General features: G+C 46.1%; 1 protein-coding gene across 1 annotated transcript; it reads right to left on the reverse strand.

Moving 5' to 3' along the window:
• Positions 1-1,052: 1,052 nt before the first annotated feature.
• On the reverse strand, positions 1,053-16,717 carry SDR16C5 (short chain dehydrogenase/reductase family 16C member 5). The gene is made up of 7 exons (XM_035011184.1): positions 16,541-16,717; positions 11,613-11,959; positions 8,918-9,049; positions 6,550-6,649; positions 4,418-4,562; positions 3,458-3,583; positions 1,053-1,325 (listed from the first exon to the last, which is right to left on the reverse strand). The coding sequence occupies exons 2-7, from the start codon at positions 11,943-11,945 to the stop codon at positions 1,232-1,234; spliced, it is 930 nt and encodes a 309-aa protein (XP_034867075.1). The 5' UTR covers positions 11,946-11,959; positions 16,541-16,717; the 3' UTR covers positions 1,053-1,231.
• Positions 16,718-17,441: the final 724 nt, after the last annotated feature.

The raw sequence follows: 17,441 nt of genomic DNA on the forward strand, positions 1-17,441 counted from the left end.
CTGGCTGTTCTCGCTGATCTGGGCGAGGGTCCTGTTGCCGTGGTTCCCAAAGGTCTTTGCCGGAGGCAGAATTGCCCCGCCCTTGTCCGGTCTGGGCTAAGTAATCTGCTCGGGTTTGCTCTAGGGAGCTTTTGTTCCCTGCAAGCTTTCCTTACAGCTTTGGAGGAGGAGAGTGAAAATGGCGGCCTCCCAATCTCTGCCCCAGAGGAGCCGAGAACTCGGGGCCCCACTCCCCAGTGCGCCCCCAGAGAAAAGCAGTCAGTCACTCCCATCTCCCTGGTCTCCAGCCACACTCCATGCTCACCTGGCCTGTGACCGCGCGTTTCTATCTCTGGCACCTGACCCAGTGTGGAGTCTCCAAACCCAGCAGATCCCTGCAGTGCACTCCCGCGCGGCTCCTCCCGGGGGAGGAAGGTGAGTCTCCCCGGATCTGCCGCTTGTTGGGTCCCTGCTGGAGGAGCAGTGGCCCAACTGTGCCGCGGATCATGGTTTATGGCAACCCCGAGCTGAGAGCCCATGCCTCGGCTCCGTCTCTGCAGCTGGCTTCCCCGCTCCGATACCTGGGAGCTCTGCCGCACTCAGGCACCCCTGGTCTTTCTGTGACCCCGAGGGTCCTGAGACCATACTGTCCCACGAGAGTTTCACTCCCTGCTTAGCCACTGGAGCGACGTCCCTCAGCGGAGCCAACTTCTAAAAGTTCCAATTTTGTGCTCTGCTGCTCTCCTATGGAGGCCCCCTCCCTCCCGCAGTCTATCTCCCGAATATCACCTCAGATTCACTTCTCCGCACATCCTACCTTCCAGAAAGTGGTCGCTTTTCTGTTCAGAGAATTGTTGCTATTCTTTACTTCGATCTCCTTTTGAGTTTGTAGGTGTTCAGAATGGTTTGATCCCTATCTAGCTGAATTCCTGAGAACAGACGAAATCCAGGTCTCCTACCCCTCCGCCATCCTGCTCCGCCCCCCCCCCCGGATTCTTTTTCTTACACATCGGTTGCAAGCAGACATGACAAAAACGGGCAATTTTTTTTAATTAAAAAAAAAAAAACCCAACCAAAAAGCAGGTAGGAACATTATTTTCAAAGGCATTGGTTGAAAATAGTAGTCCAGGGAGCAGAAAAAGAATGGTACTTGTAGTTTCCAGATACATTGTTGGACAAAAATGCTTTTCTTCATTGAAATCAGGATTATGGAATGCTGGGTATCAGATGGTATCAGCCATTGAGTTGGTCTTTAGTTTTTCTTGTTCTTGTCAACAAAGCCATCCATTACATTCAGGGCGCCCAGATAGTCAACCAGAAGAACTGACACCTTGACAGGCAAGATACTAAAGAGAACATAAGAGAGGTTTTCTTGGTTATTATCATGGAAGCACCTTTACCAACTTAGCCAAAATGCAGCATCACTGAGTTGTTGTAGATGGAAGTCATTGGCATATGCACACATTAGTGTGCATGCTTTAGGATCACTCGAGGCTTGTTCGCTATGTGGGAGGACACTGGCCCAGGGTTTCTATATCTCTTCTGGCTTTATTTACGTTTATTCAACTCACTTCCCATCTCAGTTTCCAAACTATGTAATGATTGACAGGAAGCAGTGAAGTCTTGTCGAGTTGAATAAGCCTGGCTTGAATCCTAGCTTTGTCACTTAACATGCCATCTCAGGTCCATTATTTAGCCCTCAAGCCCATTTCTTCTGGTATCAAATGAAGTATCAATCTCTCTTTCTGAGACTCCTATGGGGATTAGAAAGGCCCCCAGACCTTTGGCAAGACCCAGGTAGGACTGCTCATCTTCTCCATCCCCACTCACCCTTCCCAACAGAGCACAGACCCCGTCCATCTGACATTCACATTGCAGAGCAAGGCAAGGCACAGTAAACCTAAGACTCGTCCTCAGCATTGGGTAAAGGAAAGGACACTGAGCTCACTGTCCATCTGCGGGCACCCCGAGATGTCACATGTTACCTTTTCCATGATCCCTCCCCTGAGCAACACACTGAACACTGGGGCTCAACCTGAATTACCTCCTGCCTCCCACTCTGGGATTTCTCTTTTTTGCTTTATGTTTCTTCCTAGCACTTATGACTACCCAGCATGACTTTTCTTTTACTTAACTTTTTTGTCTGTTCCCTGACACCACGCTCAAGAAGAAAATTTCCATGAGGGCAGGGACTCTTGTCTCTCTCCTTCTTTGCCATAACCCCAGATCCTTCATGGCACACATTAAGCGCTCTCTAATGCCTACTACTGAATATTTGAGGGAATGTGTGATGTCATCCCCTTTACTGAACTTCCTCATGTTTCCAAATGCTTATCAGGAACTATGTAGATCTCTTGGGGTCCAGAACTAATATCTTATAAAAGTATATATAACCTCTATGATTATTCAAAAACATTAGAAAAATTAAGTCCTATGTCTTTACAGTTGGCATTACTATACCACGTACTTCTATCAATTAGGCAGCAGATAGCCACTGTCCTGAGAACACCCATACTGTCTTATATAGGAATGATTTCGTTGCATAGCACAAAGTAGATACAATTAACTGAAGAGAAAAAGGCATTTCCTCATGCAAGAAGGACAGTGGCTGCCAGCCATAATATCTATGTTAAAATAACTAAGGAACTGTTGTCAAGAGGAATGGAATCAGTCATAGTGCTAGAGGGTAAAGTTAGAGCCAGTGAACGTTAAAACGAGACAGATTTCAACGCCACGGAGAGAAGTGGTTCAGTAATGGAATGTGCTTCCTTGCAAAGCAGAAACCCCGGTGGGCGGGGATGTCGTACGACTTGATGACCTGTTACAGTCCAGAAAACGAATTGAGATAGTGGGAAATTTGCAGCCGCTCAGCAATTTGGCATCACCCTTCCTAGAACTGGGTCCCCTAGTCGCAGACTGCCGCTGATGGATCTCAGCACTAAAATCCAATGGGGAGCAGAGAGGGTAAGCAAAGATGCTCTCGGGCGCTTTTCAGTCCCCTGCCCCCAACTCTTTTAACCCTCTTATACTTCAAATTTATCCTCTCTTGCCAGTTTTACCCATACTACAACTTCCTGAAATGTTTGGCTTACTGTCTGCCCTTGACTCTGGGGATCTGTACTCGAGGAAGCATGGAGACAATATCTGTTCCAACATGATTATTCTATGATGCCCACAAGAAAGACCATCTGTCTTAAAAAAAAAAAAATGACTTCAGTCCATCCACAGATCATTCAGTAAGTCCACTTCTCTCTAACAATAATGCAATACTAAGATAGGGCTGGCAGGATCCAGTTCCATCTTCTAGACTCACGGGAAGCACTGCACCTAGGCAAATTTGAGGTCGTGTCAGCAAACAGGCACAAGGAAGGGATCAAAGTGAATTCATTTAACAGGTATTTTTAGAGTGGCTCCTCCCGGTAGGAAAATAAGTTGTTGATTGGCTCATTACAGAAGTAATAGTAATAGATACTGTTACCTTTTTAAAAACATCAAGAAGGACAAAATCCTTGGCAAATTTAAGTATATTTTCTCTTCCAGGATGGCATCTACTATCTTGTCAGCTACATACTCTGGTTCCAGAACTGGTAACAGAAAAGGATGGCTATGGAGTTAAAAAACAAACAAACAAAAAAAAACAAAACGAAAAAACCAAGTTAATAAATTACTAAAAAAAATCTGATAAATTAGGGATTAAAAAGACTATAATAATCACTTATTTGCTTCTTTCCCTTCCAGATTTGATTTATTTCTATCTTTACTCCTTTATTATCAACGTGCTAGTAACAACTTTATTTTGAAATGGCAAATGATGATTCTTTTTTTTTTTTTAAAGATTTTATTTATTTATTAGACAGAGAGAGACACAGCAAGAGAGGGAACACAAGCAAGGCGAGTGGGAGAGGGAGAAGCAGGCTTCCTGCGGAGCAGGGAGCCCGATGTGGGGCTCGATCCCAGGACCCTGAGATCATGACCTGAGCCGAAGGCAGACGCTTAACGACTGAGCCACCCAGGCGCCACTAGTGATACAGTATATGCATCTATGTGAAACCATATTGAACAACTTCCTTTCATCCCTGTGAGATGCAGAGTTGGGCATTGGTGTCCCCCCACTCCAGTAATTTTCAGTCCTGCCGTGGAGTCAGTCAAGGAGTTTGGTGGGACAGACAGACTATGGCCAGGAATGCTGGGGAGATGGCTAGCAGACCTGGCTATGGTGCGGTAGGAGTTGGACCCAGCCTTGATAAACCACCCCCCTTAAACTCAATATCTTAAACACAAACACGTTTGAAGAAAGAAACAATTCTGAAATCACTTATAAATCAGGCTGAATCCTAAGGAATACCTTTTTAAGCAACATTAATGGATAGAACAAAATAAAATAATTTTTCATCATTTTAAAAAATGCAGTTTCTTTGAAATCAAAGGACATACTTACACAGTAGAACAACCTTCAAACATTCCAGTTTTCATAAAAAATGGGCACACAATAGTGGTTTTTATCCCCTTTAGTTTCTGGGCCATTGTTTCTATAAATATAGATTCAGCAAATCCGAAGGCTGCAAATTTACTTGCACAGTAATCTGAAAAAGGCAAACAACGGTAATGTATATTCTAGAGTTTTTAAATGGCATTATGTCAAGGTTTCCTCATAACACGAACACACACAGAGAATGGGACAATGATTTCAGAGTTCTTATTTTGTATGATCATGGTCTGCACCCGCTGGAGGAAGAGAGGAATGAGTGGGGAGGAGCACCATCACCTAAAGGTCGGTTGACAAGGACCAAGTGCCCTTTGGGAGACGCAGGGCTTCAGGGAGCCTCCTGCAGGTCACACTGCAAGGCTTTACTTCCACCCCAACAAGTGGTCAGACACTGTGGGAGCTGTTCCACGGGGCAGTGACATGTGTGTCCCAAAGAGTTTCAAGACCATTGGGACAGGGAGACACACAAAAGAAGAAATAAAATAATAAGGGATGTAGGAGTCCAGGCAAGCGAGATCACCATGGGTTGTGATACTCAGATCAAATTTTCTTCTAACTCTGACTCTTTCTTCCCTTTGCTAGAGAAAAACAGACTGGCAAACGTCAACCTCTACCTCTTACACATCTTGAAAATGCAGGGGGCATGGAAAATGGCATCCATGTCAGTTTTGAGCTTTCAGCCTACAATCACACTCACTTCAAATAAACACCTGAATCTTGAACTCGAAGAATGGAAATATTTGGAGAAGAAATTGCATGTCGGTGGACTCTGACTCTCCTTTTCCTCACATGGTCAGAAGCAGACACTACCATCGGCAAGAGTCAGGTCCCTAGATTGTGGTGGGTTAGACAGTAGAGGAAGGGAAGAGGAGACGGGAGTCCTGAGCAGCTTCTAGGAGCACCTGAGTCATGGGGCATTAATGCAGTTCACTGAGCCCCTGCATCTCTGAAATTCAGATGAGCAGAAACAGCCCAGGACTCAGGCAATCTGCATTCTAAATAGCATGCCTGCTGATTCTGATGCAGGGGTGCCAAGATCCACAGGGTGAGAATTACAAAAGTCTTACACGTGTTTCTAAGGTGAACATGGGCATGGGAGAGTCTTGTATCTTAAGATAGAGATATTGTGCCAGGAAAAGGATTCATAGGACCTGCAAATAGACCTGTAGGAGTTCAGAGACCCGTGAGGTCACAATAAAACCAGTGAATTCTAAGAAGGATGGAGAAAGGGGAGTCCCGTGTACCGGGAGATGTGTATATAGACAGGTAAAATTTGGGGTGACTGGTGGTTCTGAAAACCCTGTTCCCATAACTGAGATGAACCATGCTAAGACCACTGCTGTGCATCTTGAGCTGCGAGTCTTTGACCAGTGGAAAAGCAGAGAGGTTAATTTTAAATTTTTGGGGCTGGAGAAACTTTCTCCAAACCCCCAGCCGAAGGAGACCACTTAATGGAAATTTCAGAAGGCAGAGTGCTCCTCCTTACCATCCTGATAACAGTGCCAGGGGTCCCCCAGACGGTGACTACTCTAATCACTTGCATAAAAAGAATTTATCAGTAAGTTCTCTCTCTTCCTCTTTTAAAAATTTTATCTATCTATCATCTATCTATCTATCTATCCATCCATCCATCTATCAATCATCTATCTATCTGACAGAGAGAGAGAGAGAGAGAGAGAGTAAGCTCACACAAGCCAGGGGGGAGAGGCAGAGGGAGAAGCAGACTCCCCGCTGAGCAGGGAGTCTAATGCAGGACTTGATCCCAGGACCGTGGGATCACAACTTAAGCTGAAGGCAGATTGCTTAACTGGCTGAGCCACCCAGACACCCTCTCTTTCTCTTTTTTTGAAAGTCCAGGGGATTGCACTGACCTAATGATTCCAAAGTGCAAAGTTCAACTGCATGTAAGCAAATCTAATAGGCAGTTTTGCTGTACCATGTTCTCAACCACTTACCTTATTGAATATGTCTCTTAATTTATAACCCTTTATCACTGGTACATCAAATCAATGCTAATTGTTCAGAGCTAAGTAAGATAAAGTTATAAAACTTTTTGCAACTGCTAAATATTACATTTCTCTTACCTGCCAGTTTATTTACTCCAATTAATCCAGCTAAACTTGAAATGCAAACCAAATGTCCATGCTCATTAGCGATCATAGCAGGTAGAAAGGATTTATAAGTCTAAGAAGAGCAAGGAAGAACTGTTAACATTTTATACTTTTTTCAGATGTTTATATGACTGTTGCGATGAAAAGAATCTTTTAAGCTCATAAAAATATTTGAAGGCACTGGGGTATAAAAATGTGAACATCTGGCAAGTAAGCCTCTTAGTTTGTTCAACCTGGTAAATCAGTATTTTCGTGATGGCAGTTCCAATATTATTAAAAATAATTTATTTAGAATTATATTTTGTTCATATGTGACTTTGAAAAGCAATATTCATACATTAATTCAAGCAGTATCGGAGAATCTTAACTGTGGTAGGCACAATCTACAAACCAGTAAGAGTACTCGGAGATATGATTATTTAGATTTATGTTGTCTTTTCCGCCCCTTGGATCATATTTGGATTTCAAATTTTTCTGAACATTGTTCATAGGACATACCATTATAGGCTTCAGTTTAAAAATATCACTTTGTTTTGAAATTCATCTCTACTTCTTTGAATAGTGGTTTCTAATTTGGATTCCATGTCAGTAGAGAGGATATGTTAGAAAGAAAGGATGTGTGCTGTGTCCTCAGTACTATAGAGCACCTGCACCTTTGATGTGGGACCTGGAAAAAGAAGGTAAAGGAGAGAGAGATGAGCTTTGATAGAAGATAGGCTCTACAACGCAGAAATAACTCCTCAAACAGGAATACTTGCATATTTATGTGAATTTCTATTTCATGTTTATTTTCAAATTTGAATCATATGAATAAATATGAGAAAAGGGATCTCTTATAAAAGTCAAACAACCTTTGTGTGCATCACGATGACTTTCCAAGAGAAACTAACACTTAGAGAGAGGTGGAAAATCAAAATGAGCCAACAGAGCAGCATAATAAAAAGCTCCCTGAGTTCCGATGGTCTGCGGTGAGTCTCTTTACTTCTCCCTGGGGACGCATCCCTTGGGAGTACAGTCACCAGGAGCCTTCGACCCATTGGCAGTTAAGCGTCTACTCCATGCAGGGGCTCAAAGAACGTACGTGGACTTGCCCAGAAAGAGCGTCCAGAGTGAGAATGATGGGGGCCAGGGATACACCAGCATTCTGGGGACAACTACAGGAAGAGAGAAAGAAGAGAAAGAGGAGACCGAGGAGGAAAAAGAACGCAGCAGAAGTGGAGACTATTAATGAGATGATGGTTTTATCTTCATTCTGGCCAAAGAATCTAACTTCCTTCTAATGAAGGAGAGGGATATTTGGGACAAGACAACATAAATCACTTGCAGTAGCTCCCAAAGGAACATGGTGGTCACTTAGTTCTGAATCTTTCCATCTTTCTTCTGGAAATAATACAGAACACCAACAATGCCACCAGTGCCAGGACACTTTTGGTGAAACTAGGGGACAGAAACCGACAAAGTCCAAATAACATGTGAAGGCTGCCAAATGAGAGTTGGGCAGGGAGTCCAGGTAGGGAGGTATAAGGAGGATGGAGGGGAGCTCAGAATTCTCCAGCAAATACTCCCTCCCAGCCAAGGGCTGCCCAGGACAGCAGGGAGAGGCAAGCGAGGGCATGCGCATGGGTGGGTAGGCGTGGGCAAGACTGGTTTCAGCAAAAGCTAGGAAAACCCAACTTCTGCAAGGGGCATATCATGTTGGAGGTCAGGGGCTGTGCCCCTTCATGTCCGAGGCACCTGTCCTGTGCCCTTTAAAGTCACCCAGGCTACTGGTAGAAACTCCCTTTTGCCTGCTTAGATACTGAGTGAGATGACTATATGTCTTCGTTTGCCCAGACTAGACCTGATTAATGCTTGTTTATTGATAATGCCCTCTTTCACTTTCTTTATTATTATTATTATTATTTACCTTTTCCACTTTCAAAAGAGTTCCAGCTTAGGCAAATTGTAAGATCTCCCTGGTCATGTCTACGTGCTATCATTTCTGTGTAGCCTTGAGCAAATCTTTTAACTCTTCTGATCCCTTATTTCACCGAGCTGTTTCAAGGATGATATAGGAGGTGCCTTGGATAGCACCCAACATAGGTTGGCAATCAATAAATGACAGTAAAACCATGGGACAATTGTGTCTTGGCAGGATTCCTTAGCAGAGGCTCAGGCAGGTGCAGGTTAAGTTGGATCAGGGTGGGGGGGGCGTGGGGACATCTGGGTAGACTGGGACAAATCTAAAATTGAGAAGTCTGTGCTTTGGTTAGAGAAGAAAAAAAATTGTAAGACAACAAGAGGAAGGTACTTCTAAATTCAGAATAACTTTCGATTTATCATGAGAAGAAAAAATAATTACCCATAAATGTGCTTTGAAATTCACATCGAAAGCCTTTTCCATCAGCTCATCTGGGCAGTCGAGGAAACTTTTGCCTGTCACAATTCCGGCATTGTTGATTAGGATGGAGACATCGCCAACTTCTTTTTTAACCTGCGTTGAATAACAAGAGCAACACCACCCATGGAGTAATTCTTTACATGATCTAAGTTTGAATTTCCCATAGTTTTACATGCTTCCTTATCCTAGTTAACTCAGACGGAGTTTATGCACTCTGCAAACAGAGTATGCTTTATTTCCTTTGCTGAATTTACAGTGCGTCAGAGATCCATGTCTGATGCTTTTCTTCTCATTTCTTCCCCCCTTCTTAGGATGGTTCCAACATGGCAGGGCTACTTTCCTTAACAGGTAGAGCAGTTAGAGCTATTCTAGTCATTTTGTTTCAGTATCTGTATAAGTAGTAGATTTATTTCAATCATTGTGACAGGACATAAGGCATTACAGCCATGCCATATAAATGAAGACCCAGCACACACCGAGATGGGGTGGGGAGTAGGAAGATACGGAGGAAGCACAAAATTCCTAAACGGGTTTTATGCACACGGCACAGCTCAGAACCTGTCTGTCCTGCTTGTACCAATGAGCTGGTTTCCTTCTCCCTACAACAGGCTTCTAGGTGTTAAGATATGTGAAGGGAGGATCGGAGTAAGCCCCATTTGCTTCTGTAATGCTAGCCACAGTAGGTACTCCATAACTTGTATTTAAGAAATAAAATTTCTGGGTGGGACCTTGGAGCCTTTCACTTATAGTAAATCTTCAGCTTGTAATCTTAGCCCTTAGGGCAGAAGTGAGTGCAGGATTTGCCAGGATTGGAGACAGGAGATGGTGATGTCCCTTCGTTCCTTTCTGTGCTTTGAATTTCATTACTGTAATTTGTATCCCAAGCAGGGACCCTGTCCCCAGATCAGAGAGAACCCCTGGTTGCCGCTATCCTGGGCCGAACAAGAAGCTCACGGCAGTACCCTTTACATCTCTAGCTGTGTGTGTGCATGCGTGTGCATGTGTATCTCTAGCTGATGGCACCGTCTGGCACAGAGCAGGATGTATTACTGAAGCCAGGTGGAAGCCACCACCTCATCCGCTGCCCTGGAAGGCCTGAGCCCCAGCAACGAGGGTGACGTGGTAGGGATTTATGAGCCAACTAGATTGGCAGCCTAGGGAAAATCTAGGATGAAACAGAGACCAAGGAAACCTCACCTTTTACGGTAGCATTTTCAGATAAAAGCACTGGAAACAAATCTGACTTTGAGCTTTATTTGGAGAGTGGTGAAAAATATTTAGTCAAATTCAAGCTGAACAGCAGTCAAGGCTAGAAACAACTAGGCCTACCTGAGGCAATTATTTATAGAGGGCCTCGTATTAGCTTGCTCAATATTGGATGGTCTTCAGCATTTGAATGAGAACCAATTATTGCTTAAGAGTGGCTAGAGAAGTTGTTTGCCGTCAAGCATGAGGGAACAGGCCAGGTGATCAGGGCTCTAAGTGCACAGAGATTCATCTGCGAGGTCAGCCGTAGGAGAGAGACACACTTGCACTTTGAGGGAGGCGCCAGCTTGTCAGGTTGGGGTCTCCAGACTGTACTGGGCCTCCTGGGACTGGAGATGGTAGTCACAGATGTATAGAATTTAAAGACAAATTTCAACAGAAGCTACACACTCCCCTGCCGATGACCTGCCAAGCTTACCACTAGGAAGTGAAGCGGGAAGCGGCAAGGGATTCGGGGTAGGGGCCGAGAAGCTGTGCGAGAACTTTCCGATGGGGTTGGGCTGCTCTTCGCAGGCCAGTCTGGTTCCTTCCTTCTCACTAAATTGGGGAATTCTGGGGGCCACCAAAAAGATGGCTCACGAGAGTGATGTGCCGATGGGGGGATAGAGAAAAGTCTTATGAGGGAAAAGAGGCAGCAAGCAAGTACGCACCTCGATGAACAAAAAAAACCTCTTACAGCTGCTTAGTGGGGTTTTGATTTCCTGAAATCCTTCTTTGAACGTGCAGCTGTATCATCACCAAAGGAGCAACTGCGGCTAAGCATCTTTAGGATGAATGAAATATTCTGATTTTCTTATGATTACTTAAGAGAAATATACATTCAAGTGAAAGGCCCTGTGGTATGGTGGAAATAGCTGGATTTCAGCTCAGGCCGGTGACGGGTTCAAGCTCTGGCTTCGTCCTATGCTGGTTCTGGGACCCCTGAGCAGATTATTCAATATCTCTATGTCTCCTTTCTCCTCCACGAAGGGGGCCACCTTCTACCTCCTATATGGTAACAGGGGCCAGCGCCGGCCTGTACCGCCTGGTATGTGCCACGGAGTCAACAGACTCAAGGCTGAGCTGGATCTTTGCTACTTAGTAGCCATTTCTTAGGGGAGCTACTTACCTCCTTAAGCCCTGGTTTCCTTATCTGTGACATAGAGATAGTCATGGACCTCACTTTATAGGATTAGGATGTAATATAGATGGGGTGCTTTGTGTGGTGTATTGTATACGGTGACAACTCAAAAATCCGAATTCCCACTCCCCAATATTTTTTAAATTAAAGTAATGTTGGAGACAGGCAAATCGCACTGAGCAAGGCAAAGAGACAGAGAAATGGAGGCACGTGTGCGTATCTGCGTATAGTGCTCACTACCCACAGGGAACAGCGAGACGCAAGATCTACCTGCTCGGCCACTCTGTATACGTTTTCCTTTTGGCTGCAGTCACAAGTGTAGGCATAAACTCTTGGGGCCCCAGCTTCCCGCACCATCCTGCATGTGTCCTCGTTCCCCTCCTCGTTGATATCCCAGAGAACCAGCACGGATCCAAGGTGGGCAAATTTGAGGGCCAAGAGCCTTCCCAGTCCGCTCCCAGAGCCAGTGATGAGCACGATTTCACCAGCAACGTTCTTCCGTGGTCTGGGGATGATGACGAAAATCATCGTCTCCAGAAAAGCAATCATTGATTTTCCTAAGACAACCATCAATTTCTTGGCTGACTTCAGGTTGGAAGCCATGTTGTGGCTGAGACCTATAAAGGAAGAGAGACCCACATCAAGAGCTCCGTGACCATTCCCTGTGAGCATGTGGACGACGTGGAGCTCACGTTTTCTGAGATAGCAGCAGAAAGGGGGCCATGTTATTTAAGCTGCTCTCTTGGTAGCAGACTCTGAACTAAGGCAGACACAGGGCCTGTGTCTTGGCCAGCTTCATTCACAGCCCCAAGCTGAGCCCGCATTTGAGTGTTGTACAGGACAGAAAGTTTCCCTAACCAGGAACTGTAACCACACCAACATTTAACCCGAAGGAGAACTTAATTATTTCTCACAGTTAAGCTTTCTTCATAATAATCCCAAGTCCCGTTGACTGCTTTTATGTTCAAAGTCATAACTATATTGTAATGTTTATGTGGTAACTGCTACCTCTCTGGTTTTACTTTTGTCTCCTTTTGGGTTTGTGGGGTTTTGTTGTTGTTGTTATTTTTTTAGACTTATTTATTTGAGAGAGAGAGAGCGACACGAGCAGTGGGGAGGGGCAGAAGGAGAGGTGTAGAAAGAGAAGCACACTCCCTCCCTATGCAGGGCTCGATCTCATGACCCTGAGATCATGATCTGAGCTGAAACCAAGTGTTGGACGCTTAACCAACAGAGTCACCCAGGGGCCCCGGGGTTTGTGTTTTTTAATTTGCACAGTCATTCTCTAATTTTGTGTCATTATTTAAAATCTAACGTTCAATAGATAAGGATGATGTAGGGGACACACACACACACCACACACACAGAGGAATATTATGCAGCCTTAAAAAAGGATGAGATCATGCAACAACATGGATGGACCTAGAGAACATAATGCTAAGTAAAATGAGTCAAACTGAGAAAGACAAATACCATACGATTTCACTCATACATGGAGTCTAAAAAAAAAAGAATAAACAAGCAAAAAAAAGTAGAATCACACCTATAAATACAGGAAACAAACTGGTGGTTGCCAGAGGGAGAGGGGGTAGGAGGACGGGGGAAATGGGTGAGGGGGAGTGGAAGATACAGGTTTCCAGTTATAGAATGAGTAAGTCATGGGAATAAAAGGCTCAGCATGGGGAGTATAGTCAATTGTACTGTAATAGTGTAGTATGGTGACAGATTATAGCTACACTTGCGCATGCGGCATAACGTATAGACTTGTTAAATCTCTATATTGTACACCTGAAACTAATGTAACACTGCGTGTCAACTATACCCAAGTAAAAAGCTTAAAAATATTTGAGGTTCAAGGAAAAAAAATGTAAAATCCTATTTGTAGAACATACTTGAAAAGGAGTAATTGATGTTCTAAACCTTTTCCAACAGATTTGCTGTAAGCATGGGATACCCCCCCTTCCCCAGACTCTGAGACCTCCATCCCACACCACTGACCACAAGTGCAAGACCACAGCCTTGGCACTATAGAATATAGGTGAGAGACAGAGTGGATAGCTGTCCTGCCCTGCCCATGCCTACCTGTGAAATCTGGGTCAGGCTACTAGCCTCTCGGGGCCTCGCTCTCCACATATCTACTGGTCCTGTAGCACAGGGTGGTTTTACAGATGAAATGAGAATGAATGTTGCGTGCAGGACTGCAATGCTAACCCCCAGTAAGTGCTTTATGGATGTTAGCATGTTTCTCAGATACGGAGTACTGCTCATGGAGAAATCACCCAATATGTTTGCTGTATGAATAAAAGGCCTCCCTTTGGGGCGCCTGGGTGGCTCAGTCGTTAAGCGTCTGCCTTTGGCTCAGGTCGTGATCCCAGGGTCCTGGGATCGAGCCCCGCATCGGGCTCCCTGCTCCACGGGGAGCCTGCTTCTCCCTCTCCCACTCCCCCTGCTCATGTTCCCTCTCTCGCTGTGTCTCTCTCTGTCAAATAAATAAAATCTTAAAAAAAAAAAAAAGTCCTCCCCTTGACAAACTCATACAAGGGTATAACTTATATCCTGTTATCACTTTAGTGAGAATGGGTTTCTAAGAGGCTCTACTAAAAAGCAGCTGGGAAAGAAGGGAAGGTCTTATTTTCTACAGGATGAGAAGACATATTTAGCAGGGGCATCCTGTGCTGGGGGTGGGAGGCTTCCCTGAATGGGGTGTCCAATTGAGAGGCACAGCTGAGGGCAGATGTCCTTCATTAAAGAACCAGCAGGTTCACTTACTTTGCAGTTTGGCTGAGGATAGACTAGTCACTGTTCATGATGATGGGTGGATAGATTCATCAACAGCAGGGCTGGGAGCATGGCAAGGCCCTTAGGAAATTGTTGTGACCTAAATTGTTGTTTCTTGGCTCATTGGACAGATGGGACTTAAGATCAGAAAGAGTATGCATGTAGCTTACCCAAGGTCCCGGTGCTAGTTAGTGCAGGGTCAGCTGAGGTCATTTATTATATTTACTGAGGCCTGATGCCGTGCAGGTCTGATGCTGGGCATTGGGGCTGAGGACTCCGTGATTTCTGCCCTCATGAGCCAAGGGTCTTGTTGAAGAAAGAAACATTGAGCAAATAAATACATCATGACAAGCCGTCGTACTACAAAGAAAACTACAGGGTGCTATAGAGAGTAGAGGGGAGATCTGTTTTAGATTGGGTGCTGGGGAAGAAGCAACAAGAGAGATTCACTGGAAGGTGACATTTGAGCCAGTAGCCAAATGATGAATGGTTAGAGGTAGAGGGATCTGGGAGCAGCTTGACCAACAGAGGGATGGAAGAGTTTGAAGCTTGAGGTAATTTTGGCCTGTGTGTCTAATGCTGTCTGTCCAGAGAATTAGAATGCGGGTGGTAGGGGGCATGGATGTATTGGTCAAAGGGAGTTCTTGTGGTGGAGCCCTGGGTTTCACCATGCTTTGGATGAAATGGCCCTCAAACTCTCTGCCATCTTTGCTCGGATTTATTTTTACATAGTAGCTTTGGATGATTGAGCTGGATGATTTGATGAATGAATAAAAGCCCTCCCCTTTTATAAAAGAGCCTCTCAGGCTCTAGAGAATTTGGAAGGAAGGTGCCCTGAAAGGCAAACGGTGATTTTCAGACTCTCATTTTAAGCTCAGTCGTGGAGTATGCGTCTTCAGACCTGCAAGGATGAGGGTCAGGCTTCCCACATTAATGGGGCACCCTGGGCACCCTCCCCAGGCATAACCTGGGTATGGCCAACACTCTTCCACAAGAAGACCCACACCAGCTCATCCATGCCCCCTTTCAGGCACACCACTATGAGAGTTCATGCCAGAGGGACAGAGGTCTATTTCTTTCCTCTGTGGGCTCCAACACCATGTGGGTGGCGAAAAGTCTAACCACTGACCTGGGGGAAGGTTCTTGATGCCAGAGGCCCTAGACTTCAGCACTCCACTGTCTCAGTGTTGGCATGATGTAAGACCTAGAGCAAGGTCTTACCGCTTATTGCTGTCTCGGCTGATGCTTACTAGGTTCTTAAGAGCTTGGCATCCTGAGATCTCCCTCATTTGGGGTTTAGGGTGTCTGTCGGGCATCTGCACAGGTAGTGCGGTGTAGAGATTAAAGTTTGGGTTGGAATTCTGGATCTGCCACTGACTTTTCTGCAGCCTTGGTTAAAAGTATTTTATCTCTTGTGCCTCAGTTTCCTCTTCTAAATAAGGGGATTCCGCAGGATGCACCAATGGGGGAGCTGTGGAAATTAAAAGACTTAATACAGGTAAAGTATTAAGGTGTGTAATACCAACCCTATGATCCCTTATGGAATTTCTGAGCAAATTCGGGGGGGGGACCGTTTCCATTGCCCTGCACACAGCTCCCTCCAGGGTGTATAGGGTGGGGGTGGGGATGGGGCAAGAGGAGTCGGGCTGGATTTCAACACCTGCCAGGTTACACATCATCTCCACCTCCACTCCTAATGCCCATAATGTGGAGGCCTTCCTAGAACAATGCCAGGCCCATAACAACAGCAAAATGACTGCATTAGCTAGAGCTATGATTGGTGTTCCTGCTAGCATATGAATTATGATCCCTGCCCATAGCAACGAAAGATGTGATAGTAAGTATACTTACAAACAAAAGTAAATTCTTAGTAAGTTACAGAGTATTTTAAATTTAATCGGGTTACACACTTCTTTGATGCTTCCATCCCACAGCCTGACTACTTAGTTCAAAAGCTGAACTAACTTGGGGCACCTGGCTGGCTCAGTCGGGAGATCAGCAACTCGATCTCAGAGTCCTGAGTTCAAGCCCCACGTTGGGCATAGAGTTTACTTAAAAAAAAAAAAAAAAAAAAAAAAGTGCTGAACTAACTTGGTGCAATATAGACCGGTGTCTTCTGCTTCCCAGGCCAGGACACAGCAAATTGCCCTGGTAAGAGGTACGCGATGAATTGGGGGCGGTGGGGAGGGAGTGGTAGACGCGCCCCGGAAGCAGAGAGCAGCGTGGCGCTCTCGCCGGCTCACCCCCAGACGCTGGGCCGGGGCTCACCCGCGCTCCCTCTCTCGCACCCCCCCCCCCATGCCACCCCGCCACAGCTTTACCGCCAGCAGGGCGCCCAGCCACGGGGGCCTCGGAGCGGGCCAGCGCCACCTCCTCACGGAGGTCTCGCCCGGCCCCGGGTCCGGACTTCGGGAACTCACCCGAGACACGCAGCCTTAGCAATCGGCCGAGCAGCAAGGGTCTGCCACGGGCACCGCGTCGCTGACTCGCGGCTGGGGGAGGTTCAGGAGTTTGTCTCCTAGCCGAGTCCAAGGTGGGACGGCTCCGCCCGCGCAGTGGGTGGAGCCGCCTTGGGGACCCGCCTTGGGGCCTCACGTAGACCAGCTTCTCTCTCTCTCCCTCCCCCACTCTCCCTCCCTCCCTCTCCCTCTCCCTCCCTCCCTCTCCCCCTCCCTCCCTCCCTCCCTCCCTCCCTCCCTCCCTTCCTTCCTTCCTTCCTTCCTCCTTCCTTTCCCAGGCTGCCAGCTTTAGAGGCTGGACATTCGGCTGGACGAACGCCCTGGGATTTCAAATATTGGAATCATCCCTGGATGTTGAAAAATCCCGACATCCAGGCTGCATCCTGGATTACTAAATCAGAATTTCTGGGTTGGAAGGGGCCCAGTATCAGCATTTAAAAGGTTCCCGTGTGTTTCCAAAGCACAGCAGTGGGAACACAGTGGGAACCCTTGTGTTAGAGACCAAAAAGGAGGCAGGTGCAGGAGTCCTTGGATGGGGGACGACGGGGAGCGCTTAGGGAGCCAGGTCAGTTCTTAGGGAGCCAGGTCAGTTCCCTGCAGCTTGCAGAACAGGGCACAGATGCAGAGTTTCCCAGCAGAATCTGACTCCTGCAATTGGGACCAAAGTCAACAGCTTCCCTGGCCCTGTGGCTGTAAGGAGTGTGGGTGTGGGAGAGTCGCTTGGAAGGCGGGTGGAGCAATAGGCAGGAGTGGGTGCGGCACTGGCAGGAGGCCAAGAAGTAGAGAAGGCGAAGTTTGTTCTAAGGAGATGAGGTTGATAAAAAGTCAACAACATACTCTGGTCCAACCAGTGTTCATTGAA

Source organism: Mirounga leonina, unplaced genomic scaffold (assembly GCF_011800145.1).
Source record: "Mirounga leonina isolate KUSES-001 unplaced genomic scaffold, KU_Mleo_1.0 Mir_165, whole genome shotgun sequence".
NCBI classification, from domain to species: domain Eukaryota; kingdom Metazoa; phylum Chordata; class Mammalia; order Carnivora; family Phocidae; genus Mirounga; species Mirounga leonina.

Coding starts and splice junctions, on each gene's coding strand:
- SDR16C5 (XM_035011184.1), bottom strand. CDS start 11,945: ATGGCTTCCAACCTGAAGTCAGCCAAGAAATTGATGGTTGTCTTAGGA. Junction 9,050..11,612: donor TATACAGAGTGGCCGAGCAG/GTAGATCTTGCG, acceptor TATTCAACGCAG/GTTAAAAAAGAAGTTGGCGA. Junction 4,563..6,549: donor TGGAGTAAATAAACTGGCAG/GTAAGAGAAATG, acceptor TGCCTTTTTCAG/ATTACTGTGCAAGTAAATTT.